Raw genomic sequence first — 18548 nt, forward strand, 5'->3', positions numbered from 1 at the left:
TCAGGAAAACAATTCCATTCACAACAGCATCAAAAAGAATAAAATACCTAGGAATAAACCTAACCAAGGAAGTGAAAGACCTATATACTGAAAACTGTAAGACACTCTTAAGAGAAATTAAAGAGGACACTAACAAATGGAAACTCATCCCATGCTCTTGGCTAGGAAGAATTAATATCGTCAAAATGGCCATCCTGCACAAAGCAATATACAGATTTGATACAATCCCTATCAAATTATCAACAGCATTCTTCAACAAACTGGAACAAATAGTTCAAAAAAGCATATGGAAACACCAAAGACCCCGAATAGCCAAAGCAATCCTAAGAAGGAAGAATAAAATGGGGGGGATCTCGCTCCCCAACTTCAAGCTCTACTACAAAGCCAGAGTAATTAAGACTGGTTTGTACTGGCACAAGAACAGAGCCACAGACCAGTGGAACAAAATAGAGACTCCAAACATTAACCTAAACACATATGGTCAATTAATATATGATAAAGGAGCCATGGACATACAATGGGGAAATGACAGTCTCTTCAACAGATGGTGCTGGCAAAACTGGACAGCTAAATGTAAGAGAATGAAACTGGATCACTGTCTAACCCCATACACAAAAACAAATTCAAAATGGATCAAAGACCTGAATGTAAGTCATGAAACCATAAAACTCTTAGAAAAAACATACGCAAAAATCTCTTGAACATAAACATGAGTGGCTTCTCTTCATGAACATATCTCCCCGGGTAAGATAGAACAAAAAGGTATCAATAGAACCTCAATAGAACCCACCATCAATAGAACAAAAAGGTAGCCTACAGTATGGGAGAATGTGTTCATAAATGACAGATCTGATAAAGAGTTGACTTCCCAAATACATAAAGAGCTCATGCACCTCAACAAACAAAAAGCAAATAATCCAATTAAAAAATGGGCAGAGGAGCTGAACAGACAGTTCTCCAAAGAAGAAATTCAGATGGCCAACAGACACATGAAAAGATGCTCCACATCACTAGTCATCAGAGAAATGCAAATTAAAACCACAATGAGATATCACCTCACACCAGTAAGGATCGCCACCATCCAAAAGACAAACAACAACAAATGTTGGCGAGGTTGTGGAGAAAGGGGAACCCTCCTACACTGCTGGTGGGAATGTAAATTAGTTCAACCATTGTGGAAAGTAGTAATGGAGAAAGGGGAACCCTCCTACACTGCTGGTGGGAATGTAAATTAGTTCAACCATTGTGGAAAGCAGTATGGAGGTACATCAGAATGCTCAAAATAGACATACCATTTGACCCAGGAATTCCACTTCTGGGAATTTACCCTAAGAATGCAGCAGCCCAGTTTGAAAAAGACAGATGCACCCCTATGCTTTTCACTGCACTATTTACAATAGCCAAGATACGGAAGCAACCTAAATGTCCATCAGTAGATGAATGGATAAAGAGAATGTGGTACATATATACAATGGAATACTACTCAGCCATACGGAAAAAACAGATCCTACCATTTGCAACAACATGGATGGAGCTCAGTGAAATAAGCCAGGCGGAGAAAGACAAGTACGAAATGATTTCACTCACATGTGGAGTATAAGAACAAAGAAAAACTGAAGGAACAAAATAGCAGCAGAATCACAGAACCCAAGAATGGACTAACACTTACCAAAGGGAAAGGGACTTGGGAGGATGGGTGGGAAGGGAGGGATAAGGGCAGGGAAAAAGAAAGGTGGCCTTACAATTAGCATGTATAATGTGGGGGGTGGCACAGGGAGGGAAGTGCAACACAGAGAAGACAAGTAGTGATTCTACAGCATCTTACTAGGCTGATGGACAGTGACTGTAATGGGGTTTGTAGGGGGGACTTTGTGAAGGGGGGAGTCTAGTAAACATAATGTTCTTCATGTAATTGTAGATTAATGGTAACAAAATGAAAAAAAAAAACCTACTAGTAGGCAATACAAGTTTAAATGGCCATAACTTCGTATCATATTTGCTAAAAGAAATGGGTGAGAGAGAAAACTACCATTCTCACCTGAACAACTTTTACAGTAAATTCAATCAAAACATAAACTTTAGTGAAGCAATTTATATATCATACTATAGTCACAGAGCATAGCATGGGGCTAAGTAAATCCCAGATATCATAAAATCCACTAAACATTTTAAATGATAAATCTGAAGTTAACAACATACCAATAATCTAAGTTAAAAAAAGAAAGTAAATGCTTAGCAAATATGAAAAGCCAAATATAAGTAGATCCTTCAAATTACCTTGCTTCAAAAACTGGCTGAATATCATTTCCTAGTTGACTAGCATGACCAAATTCATCCTGAAACTCCAGGGGGATATTGAACGGCACTCCAACACGAAAAGGAGAATCCAGAAGACCAAATGAGAATTTCTCTGGCTTACCCTCTTTAAAAAGAGTAAACATGAAAAGCAAATTATTGGTCAGAAAATTCACTGTAGGTCAGAAACAGATCACCTTATATACAGGAAATTAGACTGTGATAAAGACAGTAATTTAAATCTGAGAAATGTATGCATCTATAACCCACTTGGAAAAATAATAGGTAGATCTTTATCTCACACCATACATAAAAGTAAAATTCTAGAGGTAGAGATTAATGTTTTTAAACAATGAAATTATTATAATTTAATAAGAATCATAGGGAAAGCTAAGGCTAAACACAATACAGCAGTTCCTCATTATCCATAGTTTTAGTTTCCCATTATATTGTCAGAGGGTCAATAGTAACCTAACGCTTAGACAAAATGCCTACATCATTCAACTCACTTCATCTCATTGCATGGGGCACTTTATCATCTCATATCACTAGAAGGATGAGTACAGCACATTAAGATATTCAGAGAGAGACCATTCATATAACTATTACACTATATTGTTATAAATGTTCTCTCTTATTAATTATTGTTAATCTGTTTAATTTATACATTAAACTTTATCATAGGTATGTATGTATAAGGAAAAACATAGCATATAGTATTTGGTACTATTCAGTTTCAAGCACCCTCTGGGGGTAGTCTTGGAACCTATCTCCCATGGATCTGGGATAATATTGTACTCAAAAGCTATAGAATAATATATTTGATAAAGTTTAAAATATCTTATTAGGCACAATAAACAAAATTTAAAGAGATAATTTATATAAGGAAATACCTGCAACATGCACAAAGGATTAAAATTCCAGACTATATAAAAACCTCCTATAAGCCAACAGTTCTCAAAAGTGTGATCTCTAGTCTGACAGTTTCAGCCATCCACTGAGAAATTACTAGAAATGCAAATTCTAGAGCTCACCTCAAACCTATTGAGTCAGACACTCTGGGAGTGAGGGCCCAGCAGTCTGTTTTAATAAGCGTTGAAGGTGACTCACATACAAACTCAATCTGAGAATCACAGCTTTAAACTAGTAAAATGGGCATAGTGAATGAATAGACTTTCAGAGATCATACAGTGCACAGTGCCAATAAAGGCTAGAAAAGGTGCACAACCTAATAATTAAATAAATAATTTAACTACCAACTAGGATTAATAAATATACAGGTCAGTCAGGAATGAGCATAAGGACCATGGAATTCTCACAGTCTGTTGGTAAAGGCCAGGGTAAAGGTACCCTGGCACAATATTTTGGGAAGGCAAATTGACAATAAACATAATTAAAATGTTAAAGCATATATACTTCACCTTGGCAATTCTACTGTATGGTATCCACCCTAGAGAAATTCTAGAACATGTACACAAAGCAGCATAATTTTTTTCCATATGGAAATATGGCTTGGAATAGTAAAAAAAAATTGGAAACCAAAAAAAAGTGTTTATCAACAGAAAACTGCTTAAATTATAGCATGTACACATGAGGGAATGTGTTCCACAGCCATTAAAAGAATGTGTAGATGTGTACACAAAGGACAATCTGATTAACGGCAAGGTCATCATATGCACCTAGCTCAGCTCTCTCCAAAAACCCCATAAAAATGACACTACAGAGATCTTTTTTAAGAGGCCTAAACTTACAAAGAGCCAAGAAACATGACAATCATTAATAGAATTTTTAAGTTGGAGAATATATGGTTAGGTGTAATGACTGAGCAGAAAGATCCAAGAACATCAAATCCTCAATCATCAACAAAGGAAGCAGAGAACCAATCTAATTCACACAAGAGCAAATCCCAAAGTCTCACAAATGGCTATATCAGGTTGGAATGAAATTGTACTAAAAAAAGGAAGACCTGTGGAAGTCTGTTTAAGAAATAGTTCCCCTGACCCCACCTCTCAAGACATAGAGCCAGTCAACTGCCTTCCTCATCCCCAGCAAGAGATGGAAGGTTATTCTCTGGGGCAGGTAAAAAAGTAGGGCTAGAGGGCTACACAGCACTACTAACAGCGTCAGAGTTTACTGAAAATAGGAAAATCAAGTGAAAGATGATATACTAAATCTAAGACCCCCAAAAGTCTTCCCCAGCTTGGTTCCCAAAATGCTGGCAGCTAGGTGTTTACACTCCTGGCAGGAGAATGGAACGCTCCAATCTGGGGACTCTGAATAGTCAGAAAGAAAAACTAAAGTCTCATACCATAATCTCCCCAAATGAAATAAAAGCTTTCCAATGTTCTATTCTTAAATGTAAGCAAATCACTAGCCATGTAAGAGAGCATCTAACATGAAAAACCCAGAGCAAACACACAAAAAAGTAACATGAAGGGAACAGACCATATGAATAAAGTTCAAAATCTTCAAGAAAACCTGCCGTTATTACTACTAGCCTCAGGGAATTAATAAAAAACACTGAATCCATGAAGAAGAATGACAATACTTTGAAAAAGGGATAACTAGAGAATAAAGGAGATTTCAGAAACTAGACAGCACGAAGAAACCACATTAAGGTAATCTCCCATAAAGGAGAATAATAAAACCAAGAATGGAAAGTAGAAAAAAAAGAAATATTAGTATACCCGTCAATAGGTTCAGTGTCTTAGTATTAGATAGTGTAGAAAGAACGAACAGAGTAGGAAATCAAAATAATTCAGGAAAAATTTGTAGAGTTTAAAATTTCAGAAACAGGAACAACAAAAACATTCTCCAAGCATCTGGGGATTAGGGAAGAGGGAAGATGGGGGTGGAGGAGAGCAGAGGGGCTCTCAGGTGAAGGTCAGGAATCAGAATAACTTTAGATTTTACTAACAACAGAATGCAGAAAATAATGATACCTTCAAAGTTTAGAAGGAATATGATTATCAAGCAAAATAATAAAGCCATTTTAAAATCAAGACTTTATAAATATTGGGTCAACATTTTTTATTAAATTATCTATTCCGACTTGATTTAAAATATCCTACTATATAGCACACATGGTTATGTATTCATGTTTGCTTACCTTTAACAGAAAATTTAATTGTTTTAGATGGTAGTGGTCTTCCTGCATAAGTGTCTGCATTACTTTCATTCAATACAACTTGTAATTTCAAGGTATAATTCCCCAACTTTTGAATATTTTCTGGATAAATAAAGAAGAAATTAAAAATCAAGTCTATATAATACTGATATAATCTTTAACATTCAGAATAACTCACCCATTTTTTTAAACCAGTAAGGCCATTTTCCTCCATGTTGACTAATATGTGAAATGATTTCTTTATTTCCACTTGAGGCTTAATAAAAGGAAAAAAGAAACATTTATACCTTGAGAAACTGAATATAGAAAATAAATATGAAACGTCACACTGACATCACATATTTTTGCTATACCTTTCTAGAAATTGTTTTGAACTCCAAAAGACTCACAGAACCCAAGAATGGACTAACAGTTACCAAAGGAAAAAGGACTGGGGAGGACAGGTGGGAAGGGAGGGATAAGGGTGGAGGGGGAGATATGCGGCATTATGCGTATAATGTGCGGGGGGCGGGGGGGTGCATGGGGAGGGCTGTACAACACAGAGAAGGCAAGTAGTGATTCTACAACATCTTACTACGCTGATGGACAATGACTGCAATGCGGAATTGGTGATGGGGGGAGTCCAGTAAACATAATGTTCCTCATGTAATTGTAGAGTAATGATACAAAAAAAAAAAATTGTTTTGAAACTTCCAAAAATCTAAAGTAATCCTATGCAAGTGAACAGCATAATGAAAATGTACTCATTCAGCTGATTAAAATTCCTTTACTTCAATTCTTAAAAATGCATCTGTAAATAAGCTTAACTGATAACAGAACACAGATTTTACTTTGATATTAAAAATCATTTTCCTTAAAAGTTTTCTTTAAAAGTAAAATAGCATACTTTAATATACAGTAATCTCTAAGATCTAGTGATTTACTGTTAAGAAGAAAAAGCAAGCAATAAAAACACATCAATAAATAAAATATACTATCTTTTTTAAAAGGAAGGGGAAGAAACAGAAGTACACTTCTTGCTTGGCGTTTTAACAGGAAACAGAAATGGTAAGCCAAAAACTAATAAAACTATTACCTAAAAGAGAAAGAAAACAGAGTATAGGGATGACATGACCTCTCTGAAATATTACTTTTTATTTATTTTTGACTTTAGAATTATGAAAATGTTTTAAATATTCAAAAAATGGAATTAAAATACAGAAACTCATTAAAAAAAAAACCAAAATGCACATCAGGTAGGTGATATGATCACATTTTTAAAGAGAGCATTGTTTCAAGTGACTTTAGAATAATTTTTACTACTTAATCAGAGAGAAATATATTTTAAGGACAAACAGTTACAAAGAAGTCAAATCTAATTCAACAGTCTGATTATTAGTAATTCTATCAGTATTAATTTCAAATTAAATGTAGGAAAAAGCAAATAAGTAATTGTTAAGTTAAGAATCCAGATTTTCAACAAGAAGTGAAATAAATGCATAAAATCAAAAGTGGTGAAGTAAAAACCCAAAATACCAATAAGAATCCATTTCTTTTCCAAAAATATTCATGTTTAACTATCAACAGAAAAACTCAGAAGCACTTTCACCCAGTGGCAATCCTAACAGATTATGACCTCTAACTGCCATTCCTCACAAAAGGAACCAGGATTAATGTCTGAATCCAGGTCTAGGGTAGAACATGTACAAGAAGATTCTAGCATATCTTGAGTCAGAAATCAAAAGAGCTCCTATCAAAGACAAAAAGTATCACATCAAGAAAACAAAGAAGCCAACAATGAAGGCATATCAAAATGAATGAAGCATGTTAAAATATACAAAACCCCATAAATTCACCAAAACTAATAATCATTGGCATTATTGTACAACACCAATTCCTCACTGCTAATTTACAATTAAAGTAAAAGAATTAAGCCTTTATGTTGCCTTTCCTGTAAAAGCTGTGCTTCACAATAAACCGATGACCCTGCTTGATAAAGGAAATCTCTTCATAGATGAGTTCTAGATAATCAATTAGGAAGGAATCAAAGAATGAGGAAAAAAAATTTATCATTTTGCATACCAAATAACTAATTCAAGCAAAAAACATGAATGGATGAGACCATCCCATGATAGGTGAAAGGAGTACTATAATCACATTCGCCCAGTGAATTCCATGATCCACCCCAGCACTTCACATGGAACATCATGTGCCTTTTGATACAATACTATACGAAATACAGATTAATTGTAAGTACTGATTCTTTGCTTCCAGGGAAAAAAGTGGTAAATCCCAATCTATTCAAGCTTTTAGGGCTAACTTCTCATTTCCAAGGAAGAGAACAAATAGTGGAACAAGTTAAATGACATCTCCAAGAAACAAACAGGAATATGTGAAACACTCACTCTACAGTACAAGTGACTGGGTTTTATCAGCAAATCACTGGCATGGAAAAAAAAGGAAGAAGTGTCTCTACTTTGGAAAAAAGGAGACTTAAGAAAACATATAATAACTGAAAGTAATACATGTGCCTGAAACCAAAAAAAACAACCATAAAAGGTTGTCATTTTAGAAAATCAGGGAAATTAAAGTTGGTCTAGGTATTAGATGATACTAAGGAATTGCTGTGATAACTGAAAAACGTATGTTTTTAGAGATGCATGCACTTGAGATTCAAGCACAAAAAGAACATGTGAAGCAAGTGTTCTTTTTCAATAATTGTATCGGGTTTATATATACGTATGTACCCATATTAGATATATTTATTAGGGCCCTTACAGAATTCTTCTTTGTTTCATTCATAATAAAAAAATTTCACTTAAAAAAAATGTTGCAATTATAAATTAGTAATGGAAATTAGGGAGTGAACAACCTTCAGAAGTTCTCTAGAAAAGACCAAGCATCTTGTATTCCTTATGTATTTAATTCAACGAACACTTTAACCTTTTTGTTAACAAATTACCTCCCATGCTAGGCACTAGAAAAAAGAAAATAAAATTCTTGCTGTCATGGAGCTTCTATCTTCTAGAGCAAGGGGTCTGCAAACTATTGTTTATGGCTGTCTGCATTCTAGAATGCCAGTTAGGTAGTTGCAATAAAGAACTTACGGCACTAGAAGCCTAAATATTTACTGCCTGATCCTCTACAAACAGCTCTCCCCTTGTTCGAGAGAACAAAGGCATATTTAAGAAATAACAGAATTTCCAGTTATACAAATAAATATAAGGAAATGAATATGAAACTAGAAAAAGTAGAAAATATCTATCATTATTATTAGATTCCTCTCTGACAAACTGACTCAATTTGAAACTTGAAAAATAAATAACTTTGACAAAGGTTTGATACTTAAAAGTTATATGAAAACAAACATAAAGGTCCAAAGGTGGGAAAATTGGGCTTGTATGGAACAGAAAGACAGCAATTATGACCAGGAATACAGACAGTGAGGTTGAAAATGGTATCAGATAAAGTTGAAGAGGGAGACAGGGCTAGGTCATGTGTGGAGTCACAGAGTTAAGAAGAGCCCAGAGCTACCATCATATTCAACAATGAAAGTCTGAAAGCTTTACCTCTAAGACAAGGAATAAAACTAGGATGCCTGCTTTCACCGTTTTTATTGGAAGTCCTAGTTAGAGCAATTAGGGAAAAAAAAGAAAAGAAAGAAAGAAAAGGAATCCATTTTGGAAAGGAAGATGTGAAATTATCTGTTCACTGATGACATGATTGTATATGTAAAACACCCTAATGATTCCACAAAAAAAGACTGTTACAACTAATAAATTCAGTAAACTTGCAAAATACAAAATAATGCTCATAGATTATTAAAATGACAATAATACCCAATTAATCTACAGATTCAGTATAATACCTATCAAAATCCCAATGTCATTTTTTTGTGGAAATAGAAAACCCATTCTAAATTCATATGGAATCTCAAAGGACCCAAATAACCAAAACAATTTGAAAAAGATGAACAAAGTTGGAGGACTCACACTTCCTGGTTTCAAAGTTTACTACAAAGCTATAATAATCAAAACACTGTGGTATTGGCTTAAGGACAGACATGTACCAATGGAATAAAACAGAAAGCCCAGAAATAAACCCTTGCATATATAGTCAAATGATTTTTTATAAGGATTCCAAGACCATTCAATGTGGAAAGGACAGTCTTTTTGACAAATAGTGCTGGGAAAACTCCATGTTCACATGCAAAAGAAGTTAACTTATAACGGATAAACTCAAAATGGATCAAAGAACTAAATTTAAGAGCTAAAACTATAAAACTCTTAGAAATAAACATTTAAGAATGTTTTGTCATTTGGCAATGACTTCTTGTATATGATACCAAAAGCACAGGCAACAAGAGCAAAAATAGACAAACTAGACATTTTCTGCTTCAAAGAACACCATTCACAGGATGAGAAAACATTTGGAAGAAAATACTTGCAAATCATACAGTATCTGATAAAGGATTATTATCCAAAACATATAAAGAACTTCTGTAAGTCAAAAACAGCAAAAAACAATCTGAATGAAAAATGAGTGAAGGAGTTGAATAGGCATTCTTCAAAGAACATAAAGGGATGACAGACAAGCACACAAAAAGATGCTTAATTTCGCTCATCACTAGGGAAATGCAAATCAAAACTACAAGATAGCCTTCACACCAATGAAGGTGACTTCTATCAAAAAACAAAATAAAACAAACCCAGCAAAAAGAAAATAAGTGAAGGATGGGAAGAAAAGTATGGGAAGGATGTGGAGATACTGGAACCTGTGTGCACTGCTGATAGGAATGTGAAATTACGCAGCCACTGTGGAAAGAGTGTGACAATTCCTCAAATTACCATATGATCCAGCAATTCCACAGCAGGGTATATATTCAAAAAAATTGAAATCACACACTCAAAGAGACATTTGTACACCAATGTTCACAGTGGCATTATTCACAATAGTTAAAATGTGAAAGAAACCCAAGCATTCACTGATGAATGGATAATAAAACATGGTATATACACACAATGGAATATCATTCAGCCAAAAAAAAAAACATGGATGCTTCAACATGGATGCAATGTGATGATGTTACACTAAGTAAAATAAGCTAGACACAAAATTCAAATATTGTATGATTCCACTTATGTGAGATACCTAAAATAGTCAAATTCAGAGACAGAAAGTAGAGCATGTGGGGAGGGAATAATGGGTTACAATAGAGTTTCAGTTTGAAATGATGAAAACATTCTGGAGATGGATAGTGGTAATGGTTGCTCAAGAATACAAACATATTCAATGCCACTGAACTATACATTTTAAAATGGTTAGCTAACATGGTAAATTTGTTATATATATTTTACCACAGGAACTCTTTTTTCAATTAAAAAAAAAATATATATATATTTTTTCAGTACAAGGGAGGCAGGAAGGCCAGAGTCACAGAGATGGAAAATGCTACACGGCCAGCTTTGAAGATGGAGGAAGGAGCCACAAGCCTAGGCATGTGGGCAGCTCCTAGAAGGTAGAAAAAGCAAGCCTCCAGAAGGAATGTAATCCTGCTGACACTTTGATTTTAGCCAGTGAAACCTGTCTAGGATGTATGATCTACAGAATTCTAAGATTATAAATGTGTGTTGTTTTAAGCCGCACACACACACAAAAAGGAAAAATCCAGGGTGTTACAGAGGCTAAAAATAAGAGAGTATATCAGTAAAATAAATTATTCAAAACTGTTCAATGCTACTGAGTCCTAACAATATGTTTATACTAAATATACACTATCACTGACTAATTTTAAATGTTGAAAATAAATACATACTGAGCAAAATACTGTATCTTCAAAATCAATGGAACGGACACACAAGTACATAGTGACGGAACAGATTATTGAAAATATAAGGTGAAAATACTTTTAGGCAGTCAAGACAAAAACAGTGGACAAGAAACAAGGTGATTCAAATTAGGGAACTACCAAATGAGCCATAATACCCAGTTCTCTTCCCTTCACCAGGCCTATTATCAGAACCAAGTACTTCTGCCCCACAGGTTCACAGCCTTAGGATTTTGACTTAGAAGGGATCTTAAGGATTACATAATCTAAAATCCTACCCAGTACAAATTCTTTTACATATATACACCAAATATTTACTTAGGCTCATAGTTACCTATGTGAGAAAATTCAGTATGAAGTGTTAAAAAAAAACAGAAAAATAACACACTTGAAATTCCTAACTTTTAAGCAAATCCACTGTGTCTATCAGATTGTTAGGTCTTGATGATTATATAAAGATATTAAAACCTGTATTCCACATTTAAGAATAATATTAAATAAACAAATTAATTCACATACTTACAGTGTAGTATAACTTTGAGCTCAACCAGAAGTTTCTTTGACCCTCCATGACTTGTTCCTGGAAGCTTTTGCATTGCTTCACCTTTTTTATTCAGTATTTCAATTCTTAATGCACCTATTAGTCCAAAATTTAAAATAAGAATGTCTTAGTTACACCAAAATAATCTAATGAATCTGTAAGGTCTTGAATTAGATTGTAATTTTTCATGGCCTTTCACATATTGGAAAGGTAAGACACACAGAAAGCACATCTTTCAGTACTAAGAAAAACAAAAACAAAAACATACCTATGGGGGTTCCAGCAGGCCTAATCTCATTTGGCAATAATTCATCTCCTTCAGGCCAAGTTACTGACAATCTATCAGGAAGCCTATTATGAAACCAGCATATTAACATTTTATGAACTATGTTAATTACGGTCTTAATTAGAAAAATAAAACTTACTAGAAACTTTAATGTTTATTTCTGATATATTTTCAAAGATTAAATCTGCAATTCTGTATGATTAAGTATCTAAAAAATTCCCCCCCCCAACCATTGTATGGCTACTGAAAAAAACAAACAAAATGTTTTGGTACGAACTACCAGAATAATCGATTTTTTGTGATTTTTTTCCCACTCCTTTGCAGTACACATTATCAGTGAGATTCAGTAAGAATCAAAATGACAGTATCATTAGCTATTAAAGAGCTACAAACAAAAGTTCTGTTTTCCTACTTCCTTTACTTCTTCTTAATTAATCTTTCCCTCCCAACAGTTAGTACAATTTTCTTCTAGTTATAGCTCAAACCAAGTTTTTTTTTAACATACCTGAATCACAGTGCCTGTAATGACACTTTCAACACATAGAATTTCCTTTTACTACAAAACAAATATAGGATTTGGCTTTCATAATTAGAGCTGTCATTTTTTTTTTTAATGACAGTAAGTTTGTCACAACATATTTATTTAAAACTACTAAATGCCCTATTGGAAGAATATAACAAGAACACTCAAGAATTGTTAAAAACACCATGATTTCTCTTTTATTTTTCTTGTTATTCACATCCTGCATCTTCTATTATGAATTACCTTGCCATTTCATCTTCTACATATTTTTTTACAGTTTTCTCAGCAACTGTCCTATCCAGCTTTGCAATTGGCACAGTTCTTTTTTCATCATACAATGCCTGAGGTTCCTGAATAAAAAAATTTTATACCAACATTTCAAAAAAAACTAATTTAGCTGCGAAACATTCATTCTCTCAAAGAAATATATTTTACCCCAATTAAGTATATAAATCATAATAGCTAATATTACACTATACCACAGTGTTTATTTCCATTTTTCATGTAACCTCCTTAGGCCTAATTAATTACTATTTAAATATTCAAAAAGCATGTTATAAGGGACAAAACCCACTCCAGTTCTGGAGTTATTCATTCTTAAAATAGAATTTTGGTTCCAATGTTTACCAGTTTCCGGGCCTTGGACAAAACATACACTTTACAACATTACTGTGACAACTAGCAATAACGTATTATTTGTTAGACATTGGGCATACTGATGCAAAATTCTCTAGATTATTTAAAATACCAAGTATGAAACATAAAAATTCATGCTAACACTACTTTATCCAATGGAAAAACCAAATGTAAGAGAAATATCAAATACTGTATCTTTATTTCAACACTTTAAGTAGTACTAAGACTTTGAATAAACATTTTTCATTAGTTGCTGTCTTACCATTAAAATTTGAACCTCTCCTCCTGTAGCATACACTTCTCCATCATGATCACCATAAAGAAAAAACTTTTCTATGCTTCCATAAAAGAGAGGAAGTGTCTTGATCGTCTTGACCTAATAGTTTTTAATAAGGTTTTAGTATTAATATTTACTTAGAGAAACAGCTCAATATTATTTCACAGAACTATTTTATATAAGGAAAAAAACTTGGTACTAATGAAAAATTAATGAAAAAAGCATTCAATATTCCAATGAAGTTGTATTTGTGAGATTCTCCACTTATTAACATATCTTTGTAGAGATACAGGGGTTTCTTCATATAAAAATGTCATAGCTATGCATGTGTGTAGAAGGTCTAATACTCCTTCAAAGTTAAACCTTTTCCCCCTTAAAATCTTGCTTTCAGACTATGAGCAGTGACTTATAAACTCTGACCAGTTACCATTTCTTTCATCTAAATTAGCTCAAAACTTGCCTATGATATTGGCTTTCCTGAGTTGGGTGAAAAGTCTAAGGGTAATTTCTATTAGCCCAATTCAGAAAGTTCCAACAAGGGCTACAAGAGTTTACCCTCAACCTCATTTCTCAACTACTTCTTTTCACACAGACACAGAACAACCCAACTTAATACTTGCTGTTTCCTTGCACTCACCTATGTCTTTGTCTATGCTCAGATTATCATTCCTGACAAAGCATTTTACTCAGCCACCACACAGAATTAGAGAAAACAGATCGCTCCCTCCTTTTTGTGACTTTTCACTTGACTTCAGGGATACCATGAAGTTTCCTAGTTTCCTTCTCTTACCAGCTTATCCCTTTTGTTCTCCTCTGCCAGTTCATCCTTTTAATGCTAACCCCTGAATGTTGGAAAAGCCAGGCTCTAACTAACCATACTACTTATAGGTAATCACATCCAATTCGAAGGCTTTAAATATTTACATAATGATTCTCCCATTTATGGAGTGCATGGACGCCCTTCTACACTTATAATTATCTGTGTAAACGCATGCCTCTACCTCTTTCAAGGACCATACAAATGTCACCTCTTGCCCAAAGAAGTTCAGAATTTCCTCTCTCATCCCAGCCCCATCCAAAGTCAGAAAATTCTCTCCTCTCCTAAACTGCCCAAACAGTATTCATCCTCTCTATTCATAGCACTTATCCCCTTACCTATTACTATTTATGTTTGGATTATTTCCATTTTTAGACTGTAATATATCTCACAAGACACATCTCTTGGATTTCTGCATCCTCCACAATGCAGTCAATACGCAGAGTTAACTTATAAGCAACAAGTACTCAACAAAAATTTACTAAAAAATCATTACTTCATATCACATAAAAAAAAATTTGAGACTCTTCATCTCAGCAGTTTAGTGTAAGAAACAATAAAAACCTTGCTAATTGAGCATTTGGCAACAAACGGGTTTAAAAAAAAATGCCATGCTAAATTATGTAATTAAAATCAGTTTGGCCTTTTCATTCTTTCTTTGTTCCTGAGGAGCCAGCCAATATATGCATTATTTTTGGTTATTGTTAAATTCTAATACATCTAATTTAGTTTCAAATTCTACTAATGACTGAATCTAAAAATAAGTTAAACCTACCAGCTGTCCTGCTTTGTATATTTTTCCATCCCACTCTATTGCTGAGTATGTTGCCCAGGGGCCTTGCTTTTTAGAAGGAAGATCAGGACGTGTAATTATTCCTTTGAAAGATGTAAATTTAATTTGTTTGTCATACTTTTCATGACAGTCCTTCAGCCATAAAGCAAATTCTCTGTCAATTTTCATTCGCTGCTCCTGTAAAAATTTTTTAACATTCTATGAAATACAACTGCTAGTAAACAAATACAACCACAGACACTTGTCATTCAATCCATTCTTCCTTCCATAAACCCCACCTCAGAAAACCTAATAAAAAATTGAAATATTTTGTTGGTACTTTCTCTCATAAAATTTAGACTTCTAACAAAAGCACTACTAATGAAAGAAAATTTTTGCTACCATCTTTGGAACCAAGGTCTCAGTGGCCAATACCAACAACAAAGCTTTTCTTCTGTGTTTTAAGTCCTAGGATACCCCAAAAAATGATGAATAATGGTTGCCTAGAAGGAGAGCTAGCTGGCTATGGAAAAAGAGTATGTGGAAGGCTTCTCATTATGAACCATGCACATTTTTAAGAGGACAACAAAAATCTCTTTTTATTCATCAAGCAGCTATCTATATATACATACAGGACATAAACACATGTACTGCAGATCTCTTAATATGCCAGAGTGAGCACTTGGGGAAAAAGTCCAAAATGGTTCCTTAAGAGGATAATAATGAATAAAAGGTTGAGAAACATTGCATGAAGAACACATTTTTCCTTTTGGTTAATGTATATACGTATTACCTATTCAAAAAAATTTAATAAAAAATTAAAATAAAGTGCTTTATAATAATACAAGAAAATATGTTGTTGCTTACCATTCTTCACCCTGCTGGGAGATAGCATAGAGAACTAAGCTGCTATATACTTATTTAATGCTTGTCTTTAGAACAAGTAGAGAAGACAATCTCCATATCACATGCTTTCACAGCAGACAATGAATGAATGCATCAAGTTAAAGAAGTTCATTTCTTCCTACATATCTTACTCCATAATATACCACTTCCAAATGAAAATGTGGCAAAATTAAAAATGCTGTCACCTTTTTAAGTTATTCCACCTTGCCATTAGAGGATCAATATCTCAAACAGTAAAAATAAAAATTTGAGCCTAACAAATTTTTATACTGTATTTCAAAGTATATAGCCCTTAAATTGTTCTTATATCCTCTCATCAAATGGATATGCTTCTGTAGCTTCTATTCACCAGGTCAAGATCTTAAGAACTAATAAAGATGTGTAAATTTTAAACATAGTCTAATCAGTTTGTAAGGTTTGTGTAATGTGAACACATAAATGCTTATGAAGAAAAATGTATGCATACTCCTGATTGAGAAGTATACAAACTGTTGGTATAAATCTACACTACTATTGACTTTCTAAAAATAGAACATTTGCAAATATTCAGAACATGATATTTAAAATCATACCTGTCCATTTAAAATCCTTGTAAAAAGGGTGTTCTTATCTTTCAATTTTAGCTCAAGATCCATAAAAGTGAGTTTATTTGTGCTGACTTGGAATTTGTCATTAGTGAATAATGCACCAGATATTCTATTGTAGCACTCAATTGGTGCAAGCCCTCTCTTCTTAGGAGGAGTACACCAGTCAAAGCTTGAACAGAACAAATATTAGTTAGAAAAAAGATCAGGGTATGAAACAATGTAATTTCAGCAAAAATCAAAACTTACTCCTCAACAGATGTATATGGTATTAGTCGTCCATTCCAAAAACATTCAAAAATAGGCCTTTTCCCTCTTGCTGCTTTCTCAATTATGAAACAATCGTCATCATCATCTTCATCTTTTAATTCTAGAGCCAAGGTAAAAGCATAACAAAATGTTTATTGATATAAAGCATATGTAACTTTTTTCACTAAGAAATCAATTTCTGTAAGTGAAATACTAAAGTTGCTTCAGAGAAATGGTAACAAAAACTCACATGATCTTTATTACTGTGTTCTTTAAAACCTAAAAGTAGCTTTATTTTTAGGCAGAGTTCCAAAGTGGTTACACATTACCAATGGTGTTTCTCATTTAAAGGTCAGTAATTACTTATATACTAATCAATCTGTGTTAGGAGCACTACACTAGCTGCTGAATCTACAATCTCTAAATTCTAATTATAGAGTACAAGAGTCATACATCCAAAGAGATTATGCCCTACAGCAGAATCCCTCCTCCCTACAAATATAAGAGCTTGAATCCTGTACCTAAAATACAAGTTTCACAACTCTGTCAAAACCAGTATGTTCACAAAAAATCACCTGGGAAATCTATGCCATCTAGTAGCAGCAACTTTGCCAAGTTTGAACAAATTAGTACAAATTAGTTAATAATATTGAATTTAAGTTTATATGAACTATTAAATTTTCAAAAGATCAGATTCAGGTGATACAGCTATGATTACTTCACAAAGCATCAAAAGCATGATTCTCTATAACATTTTCATGTTTGTTAGCAATATATTTTCACATATCCAGATAAATTAGGATCAAACATTTTGATCCTGGTAGTTACACCTTAGTTATTCTGGCATTGCCACCCGTCTAAAATAAACCCTTTTTACCCCCAAAAACCCTCACAAGAAATTCTACATAAAAGTATCTTTCAATCAAACCAAATCACTTTGCTCTTAGAGAATCCCTCTGATCATTCAACTTATGATTCTTGTTTTAAGATATCATTTGAATTTATCTTTTTGTCTACAGCACACAAAAATTAGAAATGGCAAAATAAAAAGGGGTCAGTGACATCAAGGGAGGCAGAGCCACTGAATAATCAATATGAGCACTTACTAGATAATGTTGAACACTAGTCTAAGAACTTGAAGCAGTTTCTTATTTAGCCTTCACAATACCCCTAAGGGGCATAACTATCTTCCACTTCACAGATAAGGAAACTGAGGTAAGCAACAGTTTGTCAAAGTTTACTCGACAGAGGCAAAGATTGTATTCAAATTAGGAGATATGGTTCCAGACCTCACAACACTCAAGATAAAGTAAAGAATTACTCTGAATGAGAAAGTTTAATATTGTTAATTTATGAATTCAATTCAATCTCAGTAATTCCACTAGGATTTTTTTCAAGTGAATATACAAAGTAATCCCAAAGTTTATCTAGAAGAGCAATAGATAAAGAATTTTCAAAAAAAAATTTGAGTTTCATGCCCTAAAGATATCAATACACATAAAGCTATAAAACAGTATCACTATTCATTATAAAAATATAAAATACACCAATACCTTATAGTAAATAATCCAGATCTATGTACTATGGGGACTTAATATCATTATAAAAAGTAGTATTTCAAACTACTGCAAAAATGATAATATTCAAAAATTGGTGTTAGGAAACCAAACAGCCACATGGAAAATACTAAGTTAAAACCCTACCTCATTGTAAACACAAAAAAGAGTTT

General features: G+C 33.6%; 1 protein-coding gene across 3 annotated transcripts in view; it reads right to left on the reverse strand.

The window, feature by feature from the left end:
* The window catches only part of SMCHD1 (structural maintenance of chromosomes flexible hinge domain containing 1), a 189845-nt gene that overhangs the window by 106268 nt on the left and 65029 nt on the right, over window positions 1–18548 (reverse strand). For all 3 annotated transcript variants that reach the window (XM_073212867.1, XM_037018172.2, XM_037018179.2), the window contains exons 11-20: window positions 16820–16940; window positions 16559–16742; window positions 15084–15278; window positions 13477–13590; window positions 12822–12928; window positions 12038–12120; window positions 11752–11865; window positions 5601–5678; window positions 5405–5524; window positions 2278–2422 (exon numbers count right to left, since the gene is read on the reverse strand). In XM_073212867.1, coding sequence (XP_073068968.1) covers window positions 2278–2422; window positions 5405–5524; window positions 5601–5678; window positions 11752–11865; window positions 12038–12120; window positions 12822–12928; window positions 13477–13590; window positions 15084–15278; window positions 16559–16742; window positions 16820–16940 — 1261 coding nt within the window. The remainder of the gene's footprint in view (window positions 1–2277; window positions 2423–5404; window positions 5525–5600; window positions 5679–11751; window positions 11866–12037; window positions 12121–12821; window positions 12929–13476; window positions 13591–15083; window positions 15279–16558; window positions 16743–16819; window positions 16941–18548) is intronic.

The sequence above is a fragment of the Manis javanica genome, chromosome 9, assembly GCF_040802235.1.
Source record: "Manis javanica isolate MJ-LG chromosome 9, MJ_LKY, whole genome shotgun sequence".
Taxonomy (NCBI): Eukaryota; Metazoa; Chordata; class Mammalia; order Pholidota; family Manidae; genus Manis; species Manis javanica.